The following is a 17,808-nucleotide window of genomic DNA, read 5'->3' as shown; positions in this document are numbered from 1 at the left end:
CGTAATAATAATAAATACCACGGTACGATAATAATATGAATTGTGATGTGTCTTTGGATCGTTGATGTCGTCATTCGTTATTGCTATGAGACTACGTGATATTCGCACTCGACTGCTCTGCCGAGTGGCCGCGTTACGTCGTCGTCGTCGTCGTCTAGCTATGTTCGATTTCCATAATAAATATTATTATTTTATACTCGGCGCGGAAAAACCAAAATATAAACTCAATAATATACAGGTCATATTGTGTATGGTCTAAAAATTGTATTCTTTATTATATATCATATTATAATAATATTATACATATTTTATAACTATACAGTATATTTTATTATATTAGCATTGAATAAACATTAAAGACAATTTTTATATAATAATAATTTTTAAATTTGCCTACTTAACTATACAAATCACAGTCGTCAAAATGAAAAAAAAAAAAATAATAATAATAATAATAAAAATAAAATACAACTAAGGCAATACATACGTGAAAACATTGTAAATTATAATAATAATAGTAAGATTCAGCTAATTATTATATAATATACTTCTTTTGTTCAACAAATAACTCTCTCATACAAAACAACACAATTCCCTAACAAATTTATCCAATTCTTCTATTACATTATTATTGAAATTTTTTATACGGTTAACGTCGAAAAATATAGGAATTTTTTTTTTCTTTTAGCAAACTATCTCTTTCACCCGCTGGAAGCCCAAGAGGAATATCCGATGACAACCACACCCGCGTGCAGTGCCAATCCCGTTATCGGTGTCGCAGTGTCTGCAGTATATTATGTTGCATACATCATAGGTACATTCACACGATATCATATATATATTACGTCTCACAGTAAAAATAAAAAAAAACGCTTTACACAAAAAACGTGTTTGATAATAATAATAATTTAAAAATAAATAAATAAACAATATAATAATATATATATATATATAGTATTATATGTAATAAAAATATTATGTCGGCTCGTTCTTCTATATTATATACGTTTGAGGGATGTTATTTTTTTCCCTCTCATTCGCTTTTTTATATTTATCGAAAATCCGATTCGATCTCGAAACGACGATGACAAAATTACGACGGTAATAAATAATGACCTATATATTATAATATGTACTACATATAATATATATACGCTACCTATTTTATATTATATCATTATTAAACTAATTTATTGTTCACTGTTTGTTCAAGTATCGAAATATTATTTTAGATAGTATCTATCTATGACAGTACATGTTATGATGATGGCGTGAAGATCGAACCGTGGAGTCGAACTATTTTTGCTTTAAAGTATAAAATCATATCACCGTGAATGAAAAAAGTAAAAATAAGATAGATAAATAAAAAATGCGGAACTAGTGAAAATATAAAATCTTCCGTTAAATAAACGCGTGTAGAGCTTAACAATATAATATAATATATATAGATTATTATGGATAAGTGTTCAAAACTATACTAAACGAATATTTACATTGGTTTTTTTTTTATATATATCGTAAGTTAACATTATTTTAAAATATAAATTATTATTATGTATTATTATTGCTTGAGAAAAAACCGTTAAAAGACAAAGTTTAAAATTGGGTTATTACGTATTAGTATAATTTAAGTCTAATGGTATATATTATATATATAATACATACATATTATATAATATTATATTAACGATTGTTATTATAAATTAATGCGCTTGGTTTTCGACAAATAACATATATAAACATATATAGGCTACAGAAAACATTTTGCACATAACTATAATATCATATGAATATAAATTTTATCAGTCTAAAGGACATAAAAAAAAACAAATACATAATAATGATGACAAATTAAAAAATAGTCTCATTTTGGAAAAAAAGAAAAGTTTAAAATAATTAAACGATTTGTGTCCAGAAGTGTTATAAATTGTACATATATATAAATAGAATATAGATGTATATATATTTTTTAAAAAGGTACCCTAAAGAAAAGCCGAGTAAATCCAAGAACAAAGTTTCACTTAACAACAATATAATAATAACTTAACGCGACGAAAACAAAAAATAAAAATAAAAAGTACATTTAAAAATTTATCCTCGTCTGCAGCTGCTGCAACACAGGAATGACCATCAAGCACACCGTTATCAATAGGGGTGCGTGTAGTCGTGTTGACGGAGCGGCGCCCGACGGATTGTTGGAGTTTATCGTTTCATCCGATCCCGAGTTTGGTACCGATTTATTAGTCGATTTGTCTGAAAAAAAAATGTAAAATCAAAGATTAAAAAAAGGCCATCAACAATTATTGTCTTGGTGTATATACATATTATTATTATGATTATTATAATAATAATAAAAAACAGTAGCTATATTGGCATTTAATTATTTAACTTTAATCACTGACGATTAAATAGGTAATTATTATAATTGTCACACACTGTATGCGATATGCCTAATAATTGTCATTTGGTTATTTGTTTTTTATTTTTATTTTTAATATTGACGGTGATAGAACATTGTTCACATGCGTATATATTATAATAGTGAGAAAAAAACGATAATTACATTGCGGATCGTCGACTCCAGGCACCTGAGTGGTGATAGGGTTGTCGCCGGAACCTTCACCGGATGAGTAATCTACGTTGTCGTCGTCATCGTCCCAGCCGGGGTTACCTCCCCTGCCAGCGCCACTGCCTTCACCAGACCCTTCGGCCTCGTCGGCCATGAATGAGTCTGATTGCGGGCTAGTACTCAATTGGTTCAATACCGTCTGAAAATTAGTAAGAACACGATGAAAAATATTGTTCGATTACACTCTGCTGTAAAGGCGCAACTTAGTGGTGAGTATTTACGGGGAGTTGGTTTAGGTTAATGAGTGGAGTCGTGGTGATTTACACCCCTTCACATTTAAGTGTATCAAAAATATCCAACCGATAGTAATAAAGTTAAAATGTTTATATCTATTCACTCCTATACAATAATACAAAGTCCCTCATCTCATTATTGTTACGACCGCGACAACTAAAGGTAAATTACATTATTGTCTACAGAATATAAACTGAAGTCAAAATATAATACGCATCATCGAGAGACATATTATGATATAATGTAGGTCGTTGGCTAATCAGCTATAAAAAAAGAGATTCCGAGTATTATTAACTAAATATTTTATTAGGTAGCAGATTTTACGAAATTCATTATAGGAATGACCTCGCTTGCGTCATCACGTGAAGAATCGATATTTTTTCGAATTTGTTTACCTATTAAAAATTCGCGGAGTTCTAAAATAGAATTAGTTAAAAAAAAAAAAAAAACAATTAATTGTTGGTTTGCTTTTTGATCTGATTTACATAGAGTTCATTCGTCAATTCAATATAAATATATTGTGTTTTAATTATTATCGTATACAATTTGTGTGGTCCCGCAATACGCTTCCTACAATATCAGCAAATACGACGTCCATAAATCACGTTTATTGCTTGGTTAACGATCTTAAACAATCTCTCGTCCGACTGTACATAAGAATAATAATATTAATAGTATAAATTTTTTCCTATCTCTCCCTTCGAATGTAATTTATTGGATCATATTAAAGACTAACTCATGACCACATCTCCTACAACACTAACTGTTTAATATATATTCTGTAAACAAGTGTGTATATCGCACTACTCACTTGTCTGATGTGCCTGAGCTTGTCAATGACTTCCGCCACTTTATTGTCTTGTGTGTTGATGGAAGACGTCCAATCGAATTCCGGGTTATACATTTGCGCGCTTAACAAAGGCCCAACGACGTTGTCCGTATACCTGTGTAACATAAAAAAAATACAATATCGTTATTAAATGTATATTTATATATAGCACCCGTTAATGATGACTATTATTGTAGTTTTTATTACATATTCATTAACCCTTTTTTTAAGTAGTTTAGAAGTAATGCTATACATATTCATTAACCTAACCTGACCTAACTTAACAGGTCTTAGTCGCGAAGGTCGAAGCGCTCGATGAAACCGAATTCGATAATAATAAATATTAATGATCGTCGCACATGCGTCTCATCTCAATAGGTCAATCATCATACAATTTTATTTCATAATATCATTGTATAATATACAGTGTGGATCATATTATAATAAATTGGCGAAGACAGGATAACTTACCCAATTGTGTTGTCTCTGTTTTACACGTGAATAAAACTATAAAAAATTTACATCCAGCAGTCCTTATTTACCATCGTTTGTTTTAATATTAGAGCTGTGTGTTTAGGTACCTATTATTAAACGTAAAGGTGACATTTTGTTTTTGAATGTATTTTTCGATATTTTTGATGTGAGTAGAATTTTTGAATTGTAATATTTTACACAATTATTATAATTGGTTTGAAATTAAAACATAAAATAAACCAAATAAAATATTGTTACCTTTACGTTTAATACCAGATAAGTTCACTCCAATATTAAAATTGATGAAAATAAACGAAAACTGTTGTCCGTATGTTTGCTATGTTAAGCACTATTGAAAGATGAAGTCAATACAATATGTGGATGAAACGTTTTTTTAAAAACTTTGATATTGTAATAATACGTCATGTTTAGGTACATAAAACTGATGAACTGAACGATAGTGAGAAAACATCACATTACAATAAAATATGTCTATAAATATGAAGATAATATTTAGGGCTGGGCAGTATATCGTAATTAATCGTATTAAAACGTCGTAGCCAAAATATGGGGAACTGAGGGGACTGCAAATCTCCCATAAAATTCAGGAATATTTAAAACTCCTTCAGTGCTCTATAAACTTGTAGTAGGTATGTTCATAAAATATTAGATGTATTTTTTGAATTTTTCAAAAATTTCGAAAACTGCTACAGCACTCTTAACCTCTTAACTGTTTAATTGCTGTAAATATACTCACTCTCCCACCGTTCGGCCGTTCCAGCAATCCGTAGTCGTGTAGTTTGTGCACATTGACTGTGCCATGTCGGAGAACAGTCCCCGCACTCTGACTGAGGTTTCTGGGTCGGAAAACTTGGTCAGCTTGGAAGTGAGTAGTGCTGTGCTAAGGTCCTCTTCCTCGACGTTCCACACTTCCTGACTCTCCGGCGTCTTGACCGATGAAACTGTAGCTGGAGCACGAGGGTTCCATTTCGCCGGACCGCAAAAGTATTTCACCTGCAACACCAAATCAAAAACCAAACGTCAATTTAGGTTAGACTGCAATGTGTATGTATAATTAATATGCCTTTTCATCGGTTCTTGCGAGTATTGCAATATTTAATATGTTAATGTATCATTTAAAGAATAAAATAATATTTTACGACGTGAGGGAACTCTAAAAACAAAATTCGTTCAACGTTTTAAAAGTAGTAGTTAAATTATTTTCAACAATGATATTGCCCCGATAAAACATTTAATTTTTGTAATAAAATACAAAACACATATTATATATTATTTTATGCGCGGGTTCATAGTTTTTGATTGTTTTGTTTCTGTTACGATGCATACAGGACTTCATTTCATTACAATGCGTTAATTAAAAAATGTAATATAACGCAAAGCGATCGTATTTTAAATAGATATAAACCAATTATACTATAGAAGCAAACAATACTAAAAATAAACGCCCGAAAAAAAATTCACTATTATGATGGACAGTAAAAATATTGAACACGTTATGTCACAAATTATTTACAATAGATTAATTTGAATAATTTATTATAGAAAATTGATTAATTTTTATTAGTATACACCACGAAGAGTTCACATCTTATGCCTTTAACATACCTAACCTAACCTATTTATGTATGAGTAAAAGTAACAATATTGAGATGAACACTTTTTAAAAAGCGGTAGTACATATATTGTTCAATATCTAACCATATTATCAGCTGCAATTAAGGAGGCAGTTTGAAGGCACTTGAGAAGCGTATTTCAAAAGTCCTTAAAACACGCTCTGTCAAATGCCCTAATAATGTTATACATATAATATGTATATGTACAGTGTACACATTGTACACAGTATACTACTGCAATGTACGTAATACGTATAATACTATTAGTAATAAAATTAAAATACTCAAGTGACTATTAAATCACATCCTTTTAAAAAACAAAAAAAATATCTACGCCAAATGCCACTAAAACTAAACAGTGTTATAAAAATGTTTTATCGAACGTGTGACGAAATTGGTTTGAGACCTCTGTATACAATAAACATCAAACGTGATAGATATTATATTTGTTTGTTTGATTTTATAATATTTTTATTACACATCCCCTTGAAACCGTTGAACGGTATCCGATACGTTTCGATTAGATTGTTATTAGAATAACAATACATACATAAAGTCTCGACAACGATTATACCGGAATCTCGGATCTTAAAATACACGAGCACATAGATATATAGTCGGATTAAGAAAAGGAGACGGAAAGACAAAGAGCTCCAGGCAAAGTTTTGGACACACCGCCAGAACTTTTTGTTTTAAAACATATAAGCACTATATATGTATATATATTGTTTAGTCATCGTGTGCACACTCATAATATATAATATATATATATATATATATATATATATGTATATTATCAATTTATTATACTTGACTTTTTAGTCGGCCGATATAACAATGTGCGCGCGATCAGAGCATGCACAATTGAATCGTGTGTACATGACGATTATTAGCCTCGAGGCGTTAAAGATAATATACGTGATGTATTATGTATGTATACAGGGTGATTCTCTAAGCATACTCATCCCCGTGTTTTATTCTGTTAATTAATTTATTCGAATTCTGGTTGTTTATATGCCTAGGTTCTTAAGGATCTCACGTCGAAATACTTAAATTTTTTAAGCCATTTAAGGCCTTAATGAATAAATCCTCCGGTGATACAAACTGCTTAAAATAAAAATCGCTATTTCTTTGCTGTAATTTGTTAACTAGAAGACGTTTGGAAGATTACAATGAAAAACGTTAATTTAAAAACGAAATCCAGATGATGAAAAAATCACAATTACATTCTTAGCCCGTGTTAAATGTGTAGGTGTTAATTTTCGAGGAAAAAAACGAATGAATTGTGTGAAGTCGTTTTTCCTTATCATATTAAGTGCGTAACATTTACAAAATCATTGTTTCGTTTGTCAGACATCGTGAATAATCATCCCAAAAGTACGCCGCTGTCACTGCGCAGTGAGCAGTGTAAAATATTATAATAATAATAATATACTTATTGTGAGCAATATGATAATGATAATATAATATTATTATTGTTGCCATTTCGCCGGTTACAATGGAGGAATTCACACAGCGGTGTTTTTCGTTTGACTTTTTAATAATTATACACACAAAAATGACATATTTAAACAATATTATTTTAACACAAAGGCTGGGTGTTTCCCTTTTCCGCTGTGCAGGAAAACACAGCGGCGCTTTCTGTACGCAATTTACCGTATTTTTTGCATTATTCATCGAGCCGCGTTGTCCTGTAAACTATTTGTTATTATATCGTATACGCGCGTATAATATTGACACGGACGCGGCGATAAAACAATATTTATCCACACAACGTCTCCTCCTATCTGACTCTCTCCCTCTCTCGCTATCTGCAGACACTTTCCTTTTAATTATGTATATTATATTCTGATATTAAATTTTTCGTAATTAAAATATTATTCCGGTTGTTCACCCAGTTTTAGCATTTGTGCACGACGCGGAAACGACGGCATAATAATATTATGCATATAAATATATAGGTACAATAATGGCACAATCTCGGTCGTCGTGTTGTTATAGTATTATTGTCGTTACCGTCGCAAATTCTTTCGCTAAACAAACACACCCACACGGTTATAATATATGCGATTATTCTCTTCCCGTAGGTTGTCTGATGCGATTTTCTGCGACAACCCGACCGGAACCGCTGCATCCGCCCCCCGCGCCATTCATCCGAAAACGTTTTGTCATCAAAACCATCACATTTAACCCCAGAGCACGGAACCAACCACACCACTCGGAACGACAGTGGATTAAAACGTTTCTCGAGATACAGCATCCCAGGTCGGCATACGTATTAGTACGTTGACGTCCGTGTAATAAGGACCGTAGGACGTATGTACAACGCACAAGTGGTATCATTATTTTCTGTAAACATTATGAGGTTAAGTACCTGCAGTCAGTCTGTGGGTCCGGTAATTTATAGAATATAATATCATACGAGTATTATAATAGTTTATTAACTCCAGTTGTAGTGGCGTACATTTTTTTTTCGGGGGTAGTGGGATAACAAGGACGGCATTTTCACTTGAATTTTTCCCTCCTCCCGCAGATATGACAACAATAGAAACCTTCAAAACAAATAACGAATGCATTTAAAAGATAAAAATATTGTTTCTTTTAAATTATTGTATAAAATACATATTTTGCTTCACGGTTCTCCCTTTGTATAATATTATATGTTGACGTATTGTCAACGTTATCACTTATCGCATTAGGTATCTTGGTTGAAAAAAAAAATAAATCAATAAAATCATTTCATGAATTATGATTATACGATTATATTCACATTATATATTTTTTCAAACAAGTTATAGCACCCGTTTTTAAAGAGTTCTTATATAACTACGATTTGTTTCTAAGCCTTAACCCAAGCCATTAACCGAGTTTTAAGACCTGCGCAAAAACAATAGATTAGGTTATGCTTTCGATTTTTTTTGAATAAATTATTCCCCTCGCCGCCGTCAGTTTTTACTTAGCATCAAATAAAAGCGTAATATTGTTTAGACGGGAGAAGGTGTGATTTTCCGTCACTGTCGTAAAATGTATGAAAAACGTTATTGTCTTTTCGATGTGTTTATATTGGTTACAAATAGCATTTGTTTTTGTCGTGTGTAGTGTATAGGTACGAATATTACATAACGCAAATATATATTGTGTCGTACATAGTGTACATTATATTATTAATAGATTGGCAGAATTATTTAGTCAACAGTATGACATTATTTTGTTTTTTTTTTTTTTTTGATAACAGAAAGTCATTATTTAGTTTTTTCCCGTTTCCTTCCACCTGTCCCCGCCCATTATAGCCTTCGCCACCGGTCGGTAAATAATAATAATATATAATAGGTTGTGATTAGGTTTTTAACAAGCGTCACGAGCAAAATGAAACGGCGTCCAAATTGTTTTATTTACGCGTACGTGACTGCTACAGTACACACACACATACAATACCTGTAACACCACAGCGGCCGAGGCGATAAATCTAAGAATTTATCGCCGCGCGTCGGCCGCGAAATCTTTTCGGTTGTTGTACACGCAGAGGCAAACGATAAATGTGCGCGACGAGTGTATACGTATACGCCACGGACACGACCAGTTGCAGTCGCATGTTTTCTCGGTCTGTGTTCAGTTCAACAATTGTGTGGTTTCAATTGCATAAATTATTAATAATATTGCGTAAAAAATAAAAAAAAAAATAAAAAGATTAAAAAATGTTTCGTCGAGCAAAATGTATAATACGCTCGGCAGTTCGTGCCGTTTGTCTGTGAATATTTCATAGTCATGGCGACGAATATCGTATTGTACTACGTAATTCACAAAAATTATTCAGGGTGCACTCCTTAGTCCTTATACAAACTCGAAATGTTCTAACCGTTGCAGTTAGGCTTTAAGCTAGTAAAGTTCGAGTAATTGCACTCGATCGCCGATGTTTCATAGAAAATTAATAAATAATAATTTTAGTTGATAATAATTACGTCATGTGCGTGTCGATCGATTTATGCTGTTACAATAACGACTTATCTAATTTACAAATAATCGTAAATACATATTTTTTTTAAAATCATTTATAAATTATAGCTTTATGTAATTAAAAAAAAAAAAAAAAATAATACATTTTTAAAACTTCCAACTGTCAACTGACATTTGTTGATAAATAGATTTCTTGATGTAAACGATCGGAGTGTAGCTCGGCGAATGTCGGGTGCCGGGTTAAGAGTGGTAACGATGGGGATAACTCTTCCAGTACATTAAGTTGGTTTTCAGTAAGTATTTATAACACTATTCCGCTTAGGAATAAAAAAAAGATTTTGTTAAGATTCGATGCAAAAGACGCCAAAGTAATAAAATATTGATAAACAAAAACTATAAAGTCGGTTATAATTTAATTCGTGGTATACCAAGTAGTATAACACCTATATAGTATAATAGAGTTAAATGTGAAAATGTATAATCGCCATTGAAATTATTTTTATTACTCAATGCGTACTCTATATATTTTATATTTTATAGAATATAGTACTTTTATGCCTAAAAATTTCAAAGTTATTTTTTTTAAACGAACAAAAAACTCGTTTTATAACCGCTTATATACGTTTAAAAGTATGCATATATCAGTGTTATTGGTACATAATAATTGTACAACAGCAGAAAGTTATTTTTAAGGATTATTTTAGAGGGCGCTAAAGCAAAATGATATCACCAAAAACAATTATTACCATTATAATTCAATGAGGATTTATCGGGAATTTTACACTACTTGCTAATAATGAGCTAGTCTTGAGTGAGAATTTAAATAAAGCCTGTCACTTTTAAGACAAGAAAGAAAGAATTCAAATGCATTATCGATTATCTGTCTCTGATAATTAAAAAATGAATTGACTAGTCTATGAGCTGCTGAAGTAATTAAAGAAAGAGAAAAAGTAAAATACTACTGTTTTGTATAAAAGTTGTCATCTAACGTGGTTTATAAGACTCGATACTGCTCTGGGTCGACTAATAAAAAGCACTCGTCATCAGTACCACCTCAATGTCGATTCGATGACAATGTCGATAAATATCATGATATAACAATACCATAACTAATTGCCACATTAGCAATTAGTTCTATTATCAAATGTTAACTATTATACGTTTTAATGTTTGAATATATTTTGTATTTATTTAATTCACACAGACTGTAATATTATTAAGAAATGTTAATTTGACAAAAAAGGTAAAAAATCAACTATACTAAGAACGACAAGAACGACTACTATGCTTTGTAGACTGTGTCTATAAAATTAGAAAAGCTTTAGCAGCGGACCTCATTATGGTCAAATCGAGAAAATTTAAAATACCATTAGACGGTTGTAAGGACCAAGGGTATGACATCGGTAGTAATATAAAAGAGTTCAAGTAATTATACTTAAGTCAACAGTGAGGTTATTTGTTCAGCTTGTGCTGTCACTTTTTAAATCATTGCGGATAACAAGCAGCAAGGAGCTGTCCATTGGTTGTTACTTTTTTTTACTTCTCCAAAAATTATATATATATATATATAGCTTTAGCACCCAAATATGGGAGAAACATCGTCGAGCGTATGATGTATACGTGTAATAATACAATACGGTGGTATACCGTACGCGTGAGATGTATTAATTTTATTATAATTAAACTGTATACTCGCGATGCAGACACACAACACTACGTACACACATAATTTAATATATTATACATAAATATAAAATAAAATGCGCTCGAACACACGTGAGTGTGTGCACAAGACGAGGAATGCGATAAAACATAATATAAATTATAATAATATCGTACGAACCTACCTACATTGTATAATGTATGCGCGGCCTATAGATCACGGAGGGAAGATTGCGTAGCGTGGGAGGCCGGAGAAGAACGGCGGCGACGGCGTATATCGAGAGAATATTATCGTATATGTATGTATAGGTATCTCTATATTTACAATATATAATATATATTATAAAAATACATAATATGTAGGTACGTTGACGATCATTGTGTTGCTTAGTTCTTTGACGGTCGCGAGCTGGCGCGCGGATTCCGTACCGATGACTCTTCTTCTTATTCTTCTCGTTCTCCTTCGGTATACACATAGGTATATACATTTATTATATTATATATTATACTCTTATTCCGTCCGTTCCTCCTCCTCCTCCTCCTCTTATTATTATTATTCTCCTTTTCCTCTTTCTCCTACTTCTCCTTAACTTCTCCTCCGACCAGTGCCATGGCGGCGCTGAAGTATATAGGCATAGTAATAACCGTGAGTATGTGAAGCGGTGGCGGTAGTTGTGTAATCGCGGGGAGGTGAAGTAGGAACAGGGGAAAAATACCTCGTGACTGTAAAAGAAACAATGAAACGCGTGAGGCGAGGGGGGAGATTATTAAAAAAAAAAAATATATAATAATAAAAAAGTATATAAAAAAAACGGATAACAATGAAACGGACGGGGTCTCCGACATGTCTGAACTGGTCTTCGGCGGCGGCGGCATACACACGCGAGCCGACTGAAGACGTTGTCGTCGCCTTCGGGCTGCGACGGTGACGACGTCGAGACGACGAGGTGTATAGAGAGAAATAAAGAGCAAGCGATGATGAGAGACTGAGACTGATGAAAGAGTGAGAGAGTGAGAGAGGCGGACAATTTAGGGCGCCTCCGCCGTTTGGTAATGAAAAAAAATATATATTATATTATTATTCTCAATGAACTGCGTACGCGCGGCGATGCGCAGACGACAGCTCCGCGTTTCTCACGGCAATAACCAACACCTATACCTATATACCTGTAATTAATCGATTTGTTTTTTCCTCCAAATCATTGTTGGTAACGCGAGCGCTTCGTTCTTTATATTGTGAAAGATTTTTGTTTTTGATTTACGATTTTCTCGTAGCGCAGTTGCCGATCACGATAATTAACATACTTATAGCTAAATATTATTTTTCTATTACGTTTCAGTGTGCGTCGACGCCTTCAAAAATGATATTAACAGAGAGTCAAATAAGGTTTGCGATCTCGTCGAAATTATGGAACGTTAACTTGCATTATACCTAGTCGAGATCAGTTGATTGCACTCGCGTTTTACTGTGGTATGAACTGATCGTTTATTATGCGACATCAAAATGGTTAAGATTAAAGTGTTCGGCGCGTAACGCTTAAATAAAGTTTTTTACCACATCTTCAGTAAAAAAAAAAAAAAAAACGAAAACATTTGAACACTCCTACTAGCACCTTTGAGGTATAATTTGAGTGTTACCGAGTGATAAACTATAATGAACGCGTAATAAATAACATTGTGGCAGATATTTATAAGTATAACTTATTAAATCGTTATTACAGGATGCACACACACGCGCGCATATATATGTTTAAAATGAAGTGAACAATGTAAATGGAATTCTTCGAATGCGTTAATACATAATAAAACAATATTATTTATTGTAAGCTGGCAAATTACTTTCTTACGCGGAACCAACTTCGTATATAAAAAAAAGAATAAAAAACAATAAGACGAAAAAAGTTTTACAGAAATGTTTATATTGAAACATAAAAACCGTTCTTGACATGGATTGATTTAGGTTCAACCTTTATAACATTATATGTTCGCTTTTCCCCCTTATGTGTCGAGTATTTTGCTGTAATTTAATAAAATTGCGCACGTTTAAACAGTATGATACACACACACGACTTCGGCATTGCTCGAGTTGGGTACCTCTATACTGTTTAAACAATCGATTCGACCAACTACATATTTACGAGAACGCTATGACATTTTTCGTAATTCAGAGACAACTAACGTGTGCGTACAGAGTTGAGTAGGATTTGTACTTCCAATCAATAATAAACAGAACGATAAATAATGTTTGATTCGCAATTATATAGCCTATTAAGGTAGGTATGCAACGACATACTCATCGTATAGGTACATTTACCCGATTATTTAGCATTTTATAAAGGTACGTTATGCCAATATAATATTATAGGGGACACATGGTCGACCATGTTGATCATATTTTATGAACAGAACATTATATAAAAAATATAACTTATAAAAGTATACAGGATGATGCTCAGCCTTGTGTTTTCCTTTAACAATGAATTTATTCAAATTCAAAATTTTAAGTATAATATACTCAATAACCTGCATATTATTATCTTTAAATATTTATATTCTTCATTGAAGAGTGTTTTGTGACAATACCAAATTCTTTTTTTTTTTAATAAAAATCTACCCTTTTCCGCTAAATTTTTAATCAGATGACTTTTTTTTCAAAATTTGAAAAATCCGTTTTTTAAATGATGTTTTTTCAGTAAAGTAAAAAACTCTAAAAAATCAGAATTTAAGTGAATCCATTGATAAAAGGAAACACTTGGTCGTATCATACTGTAGTGAATCACTCTGTTATAGTAAAAATATGTCATGTCCATCGTTGAAACGTTTCTACATATCAACTGAACTCGATATCGATGTTATTTCAAAGCCTGCAGCTATTATATTATATTATACTCTCGTGTGTTAATGATTCAATTAATCCATATTACACGCATTGCAGATATTTTCATATATCTTATATTATCCGAGTGTTCTCGTCTAATAAATAAACATAAATTAACAAACATTACACCTTGAATGCGGTTATTAAAATAATAATATGCATTCATGCGAAGTGTTCATAAAACATCTATGTACACATGTCATTAAAATATAATATGTATATTAAGTATATGCGTTTTAAGACTTATTGCGAGCATATTATGATAACATATACGTGATTTTTGTTTTGTTTTCCTGTGAATGTAACTATCTCACATGTTGTTATTGTGGCTCACTTTAGTCAATACCAATCTCTCGTCGTGGAACCTATGCAATTGACATTTATTTTTAGCCAAACACAATTTACATTTAGTTCTCAAATTAATCATTGGGCGTGCATTTTTTTGTTTCTGTTAAATTAACCTTGGTATGAGATTTCAATACTATGCAACTAAAAATAAATAAATAAATAAAACGATAAAAAATTGGCATTTTTTTTACCGCAATTTGACCGTATAATAACCGCGTTGTATAAATAAACGACATCTTGTCTTGTTATTTTTTTAACGCTACCTTGCAACTATACCATGTGGCAGGATCTCGTCTTCAAGCCGAATACCTGAATAACGATCGATGCAAATTAAAACTACATACGTATGTAGGTACCAAATTTAAATGGGAAATAGGCGTTTAATTCTCAAATCGAGTTATCACCGCGCGGTTCATAGTACATTGAAAATGTTGAATTTCAAAACTCGTTCTGACCATCATCATCTCATACAATACCCATACTTATATATACATGTTATGCGATGTTTGTGCGAGTGTGCAATGTGCATGTGTGTGCTTATTTAATATTAAACGAAATCCTTGCGTATATATAATATTATAAGTAACGCACACATGCATTAGATCATAATCCATTATTGAACGACAATAACGTTTTGTTGCACATGAATTAATAATGGCAACATTAACCACGCGCGTATTTACTGTTTGATACTAGATATTGCATAATATGTCAAACAAGTCAAGTCTGATTCGATTTTTCGTTTATGAAATCGACGAAACATAATATTATATTCTCTTTCCGTTCTATGATTGCATGGAACAGGTGTTTTAATTTATTTTTTATCGGATTATTTATACTGCACGATAAACCGTAATGTTTTTTTCAAATCTTAAAATTAGTCGATTACCACAAATTTATAAACATATTGAATATATTATACTTAATATTTAGTATAATACTACTCTCAAACAATCGTATGATCGAACAAATCGTATTTTTATTATTCGTCTCGACCAAAAAAAAAAAAAAAAACGCGTAGGCACTATCACAATGTATTGTGGGATACTTAATATTATAATATTTTATACGGCAATATGCACATTGTACACGAGAGTAGAAAATGTGATATCGGAGAGTATAGCGTATTATGCACGTCGATATTTTCATTCGGTTTTCGCGCAATGTATAGTATGCTGTGCGTTCAGGTTATCGATAACGTTTGACTTATATATGATTTTTACAATATTGTATATCACACGAATGTTATGATAGGTATACATACTCGAATGAACGTAGGCGTCGCAGGATTTACGATGTCTTTGTTTTCTATTACTCGAAGAAACCACTCCGCGGGATGAACGTAAATCAAAATGTGGTTTTTGACGAAACGAGTGGGTCGTATCGAACTTTTGGGGTGTGTCGCGTATGTCACTTCGGGCTGTGGCGGCGTATCGTTCTTTTTATCTCTCTCTCTCTTTCTTTTTCTCTCACTATTTCCATTCACACGTATACACATAAAGTATATGTTTATATAAATATTATACTATGTGCGTACGTCTTATACTAACTATTATTATATTGGCCATGGTCGGATTGATGAGTATTTATTATAGATAGGTTCCTATGTACACGTTATTTTACGCATGTACGCTTTGCGTAAATACTAACTTTGATATGTATTATTATCGTGTTTCGATAAACTTTAACACTGTGTACGTACGACCGGCGTATATACCTTCTGGTAACCTATAAAGGTGCAGATCGATATGTATTATGTTATTATTGTTCCGCGACGACCGTGCTGTCGCCTACTATACACTCGACCGCTCGACCGTATATCTCTCCGTTGCCAAAAACTTAATCTAAGGAAAACGCCCGACGACGCGTTACTCTAATTGTCACTTATATTGTTTGGAAAACGCCAACGTCGAATAAAAAGAAAACAGACGCCTCCCGCCTCCCCGCTGCCTGCAGTGTGCGATAACTCACAGCTCGCACGACGATAATCAAACTAAAAGAATTGGGTCATGAAAATAAATAAATGATCGACACATCACAACGATGGCGATTGTTTCTTTTTTACGACCACCATTTGAAATGGAAGTGAATAAAATACATTTTTATAAATCCTAAAATGATTGTCAAAAGAACCGTTTCGGTATATTTTATGGACATACTTATTTATTATTACATTCGATTCAATAGTCTACAATTGTAGATAAGACTTATTCTAGTTTGTATGGTCATACATAGTAAATATCCTTTGTAACCAATTATCGTAAATCGCAAGTAAATATATTTGCAATTAAAGTTAAATTTAAAATCCACCATCCACTGGTAAATTACCATTGATAAATATTTATGTAGTGATGTTTTGACGTACTTATATAATTTCCGCGTAATACGTTAATAATAATTGTAAATCGTGACAATAAATAAATTAATATTCTCAATTTTATTACCGAGGACGGTTCCGTGGAAGAGGGGATCTTTTTTACTTAATTTTATTCGTTTCTATGGTGATAAACAAAACCGTAATTGTTTTATATTGCCCACATAATCGTGAAGTTGTACATTTGTTCTCCTTTAACCGCTTTTATTTCGAAAATCGAAAAATGACCTGTCTAAAGTACCAGCTCAAGAACATTACCTTTCAGAAAATATGCTACACTTGTACTTTTGAGCAAGTTTAGGGAGAGAAAAAGTGTTTACAGAATAAAAAAGAAATAAACATCATTGTAAAACCAATACATTCCTCACTCCGCTCAGAATCTAAAATGTAATTATCACACATTTACAATAAATCATTAACTTGATTCTAAATAGTAGTCTTATTAGTGTTTTGTATAATAATATATTATTATATAGGTTAGAAATGGTAGGTATAATAATACTTTGAAACAAATACACTTCCTATATTATAATTTATATACTGAGTACCTATTGTATACAGATATTAATAGGCAAAAATATTTCTAAAAGTGTCTTAATTAATTTTTTTATTGAACTACTACCATACTTTATAAAATTATCAGGATTCCATTATACTTGAATACTAGCATTCTAACTAAATTTCTATTATACCTACTATACTCCAATAAATCAATAATAATATACATATTGTAAGAAATTAGTATACCATACGTATAAATATATTGTTAATAATTTATCACTCTTGATCAAT

The 17,808-nt window shown here is 32.0% G+C and overlaps 1 protein-coding gene and 1 long non-coding RNA gene across 2 annotated transcripts in view; both read right to left on the bottom strand.

Annotated features, from left to right (window-relative positions):
• Positions 1 to 242: 242 nt before the first annotated feature.
• LOC114127315 (division abnormally delayed protein) overlaps positions 243 to 17,808 on the bottom strand; it is an 80,759-nt gene continuing 63,193 nt past the window's right edge. Inside the window, exons 5-8 of the mRNA XM_027991510.2 lie at positions 4,924 to 5,180; positions 3,675 to 3,807; positions 2,564 to 2,768; positions 243 to 2,253 (exon numbers count right to left, since the gene is read on the bottom strand). Of these exons, the coding sequence (XP_027847311.2) occupies positions 2,084 to 2,253; positions 2,564 to 2,768; positions 3,675 to 3,807; positions 4,924 to 5,180 (765 nt within the window). The 3' untranslated portion in view covers positions 243 to 2,083. The remainder of the gene's footprint in view (positions 2,254 to 2,563; positions 2,769 to 3,674; positions 3,808 to 4,923; positions 5,181 to 17,808) is intronic.
• On the bottom strand, positions 5,198 to 10,206 carry LOC126549935 (uncharacterized). The gene is made up of 3 exons (XR_007603906.1): positions 9,236 to 10,206; positions 8,223 to 8,352; positions 5,198 to 8,149 (listed from the first exon to the last, which is right to left on the bottom strand). It is a non-coding gene; the product is annotated as an uncharacterized LOC126549935 (long non-coding RNA).

The sequence above is a fragment of the Aphis gossypii genome, chromosome 2, assembly GCF_020184175.1.
Source record: "Aphis gossypii isolate Hap1 chromosome 2, ASM2018417v2, whole genome shotgun sequence".
Taxonomy (NCBI): Eukaryota; Metazoa; Arthropoda; class Insecta; order Hemiptera; family Aphididae; genus Aphis; species Aphis gossypii.
Note: the sequence above shows the minus strand (reverse complement) of the source record. Positions and strands in the feature narration are given on the sequence as shown.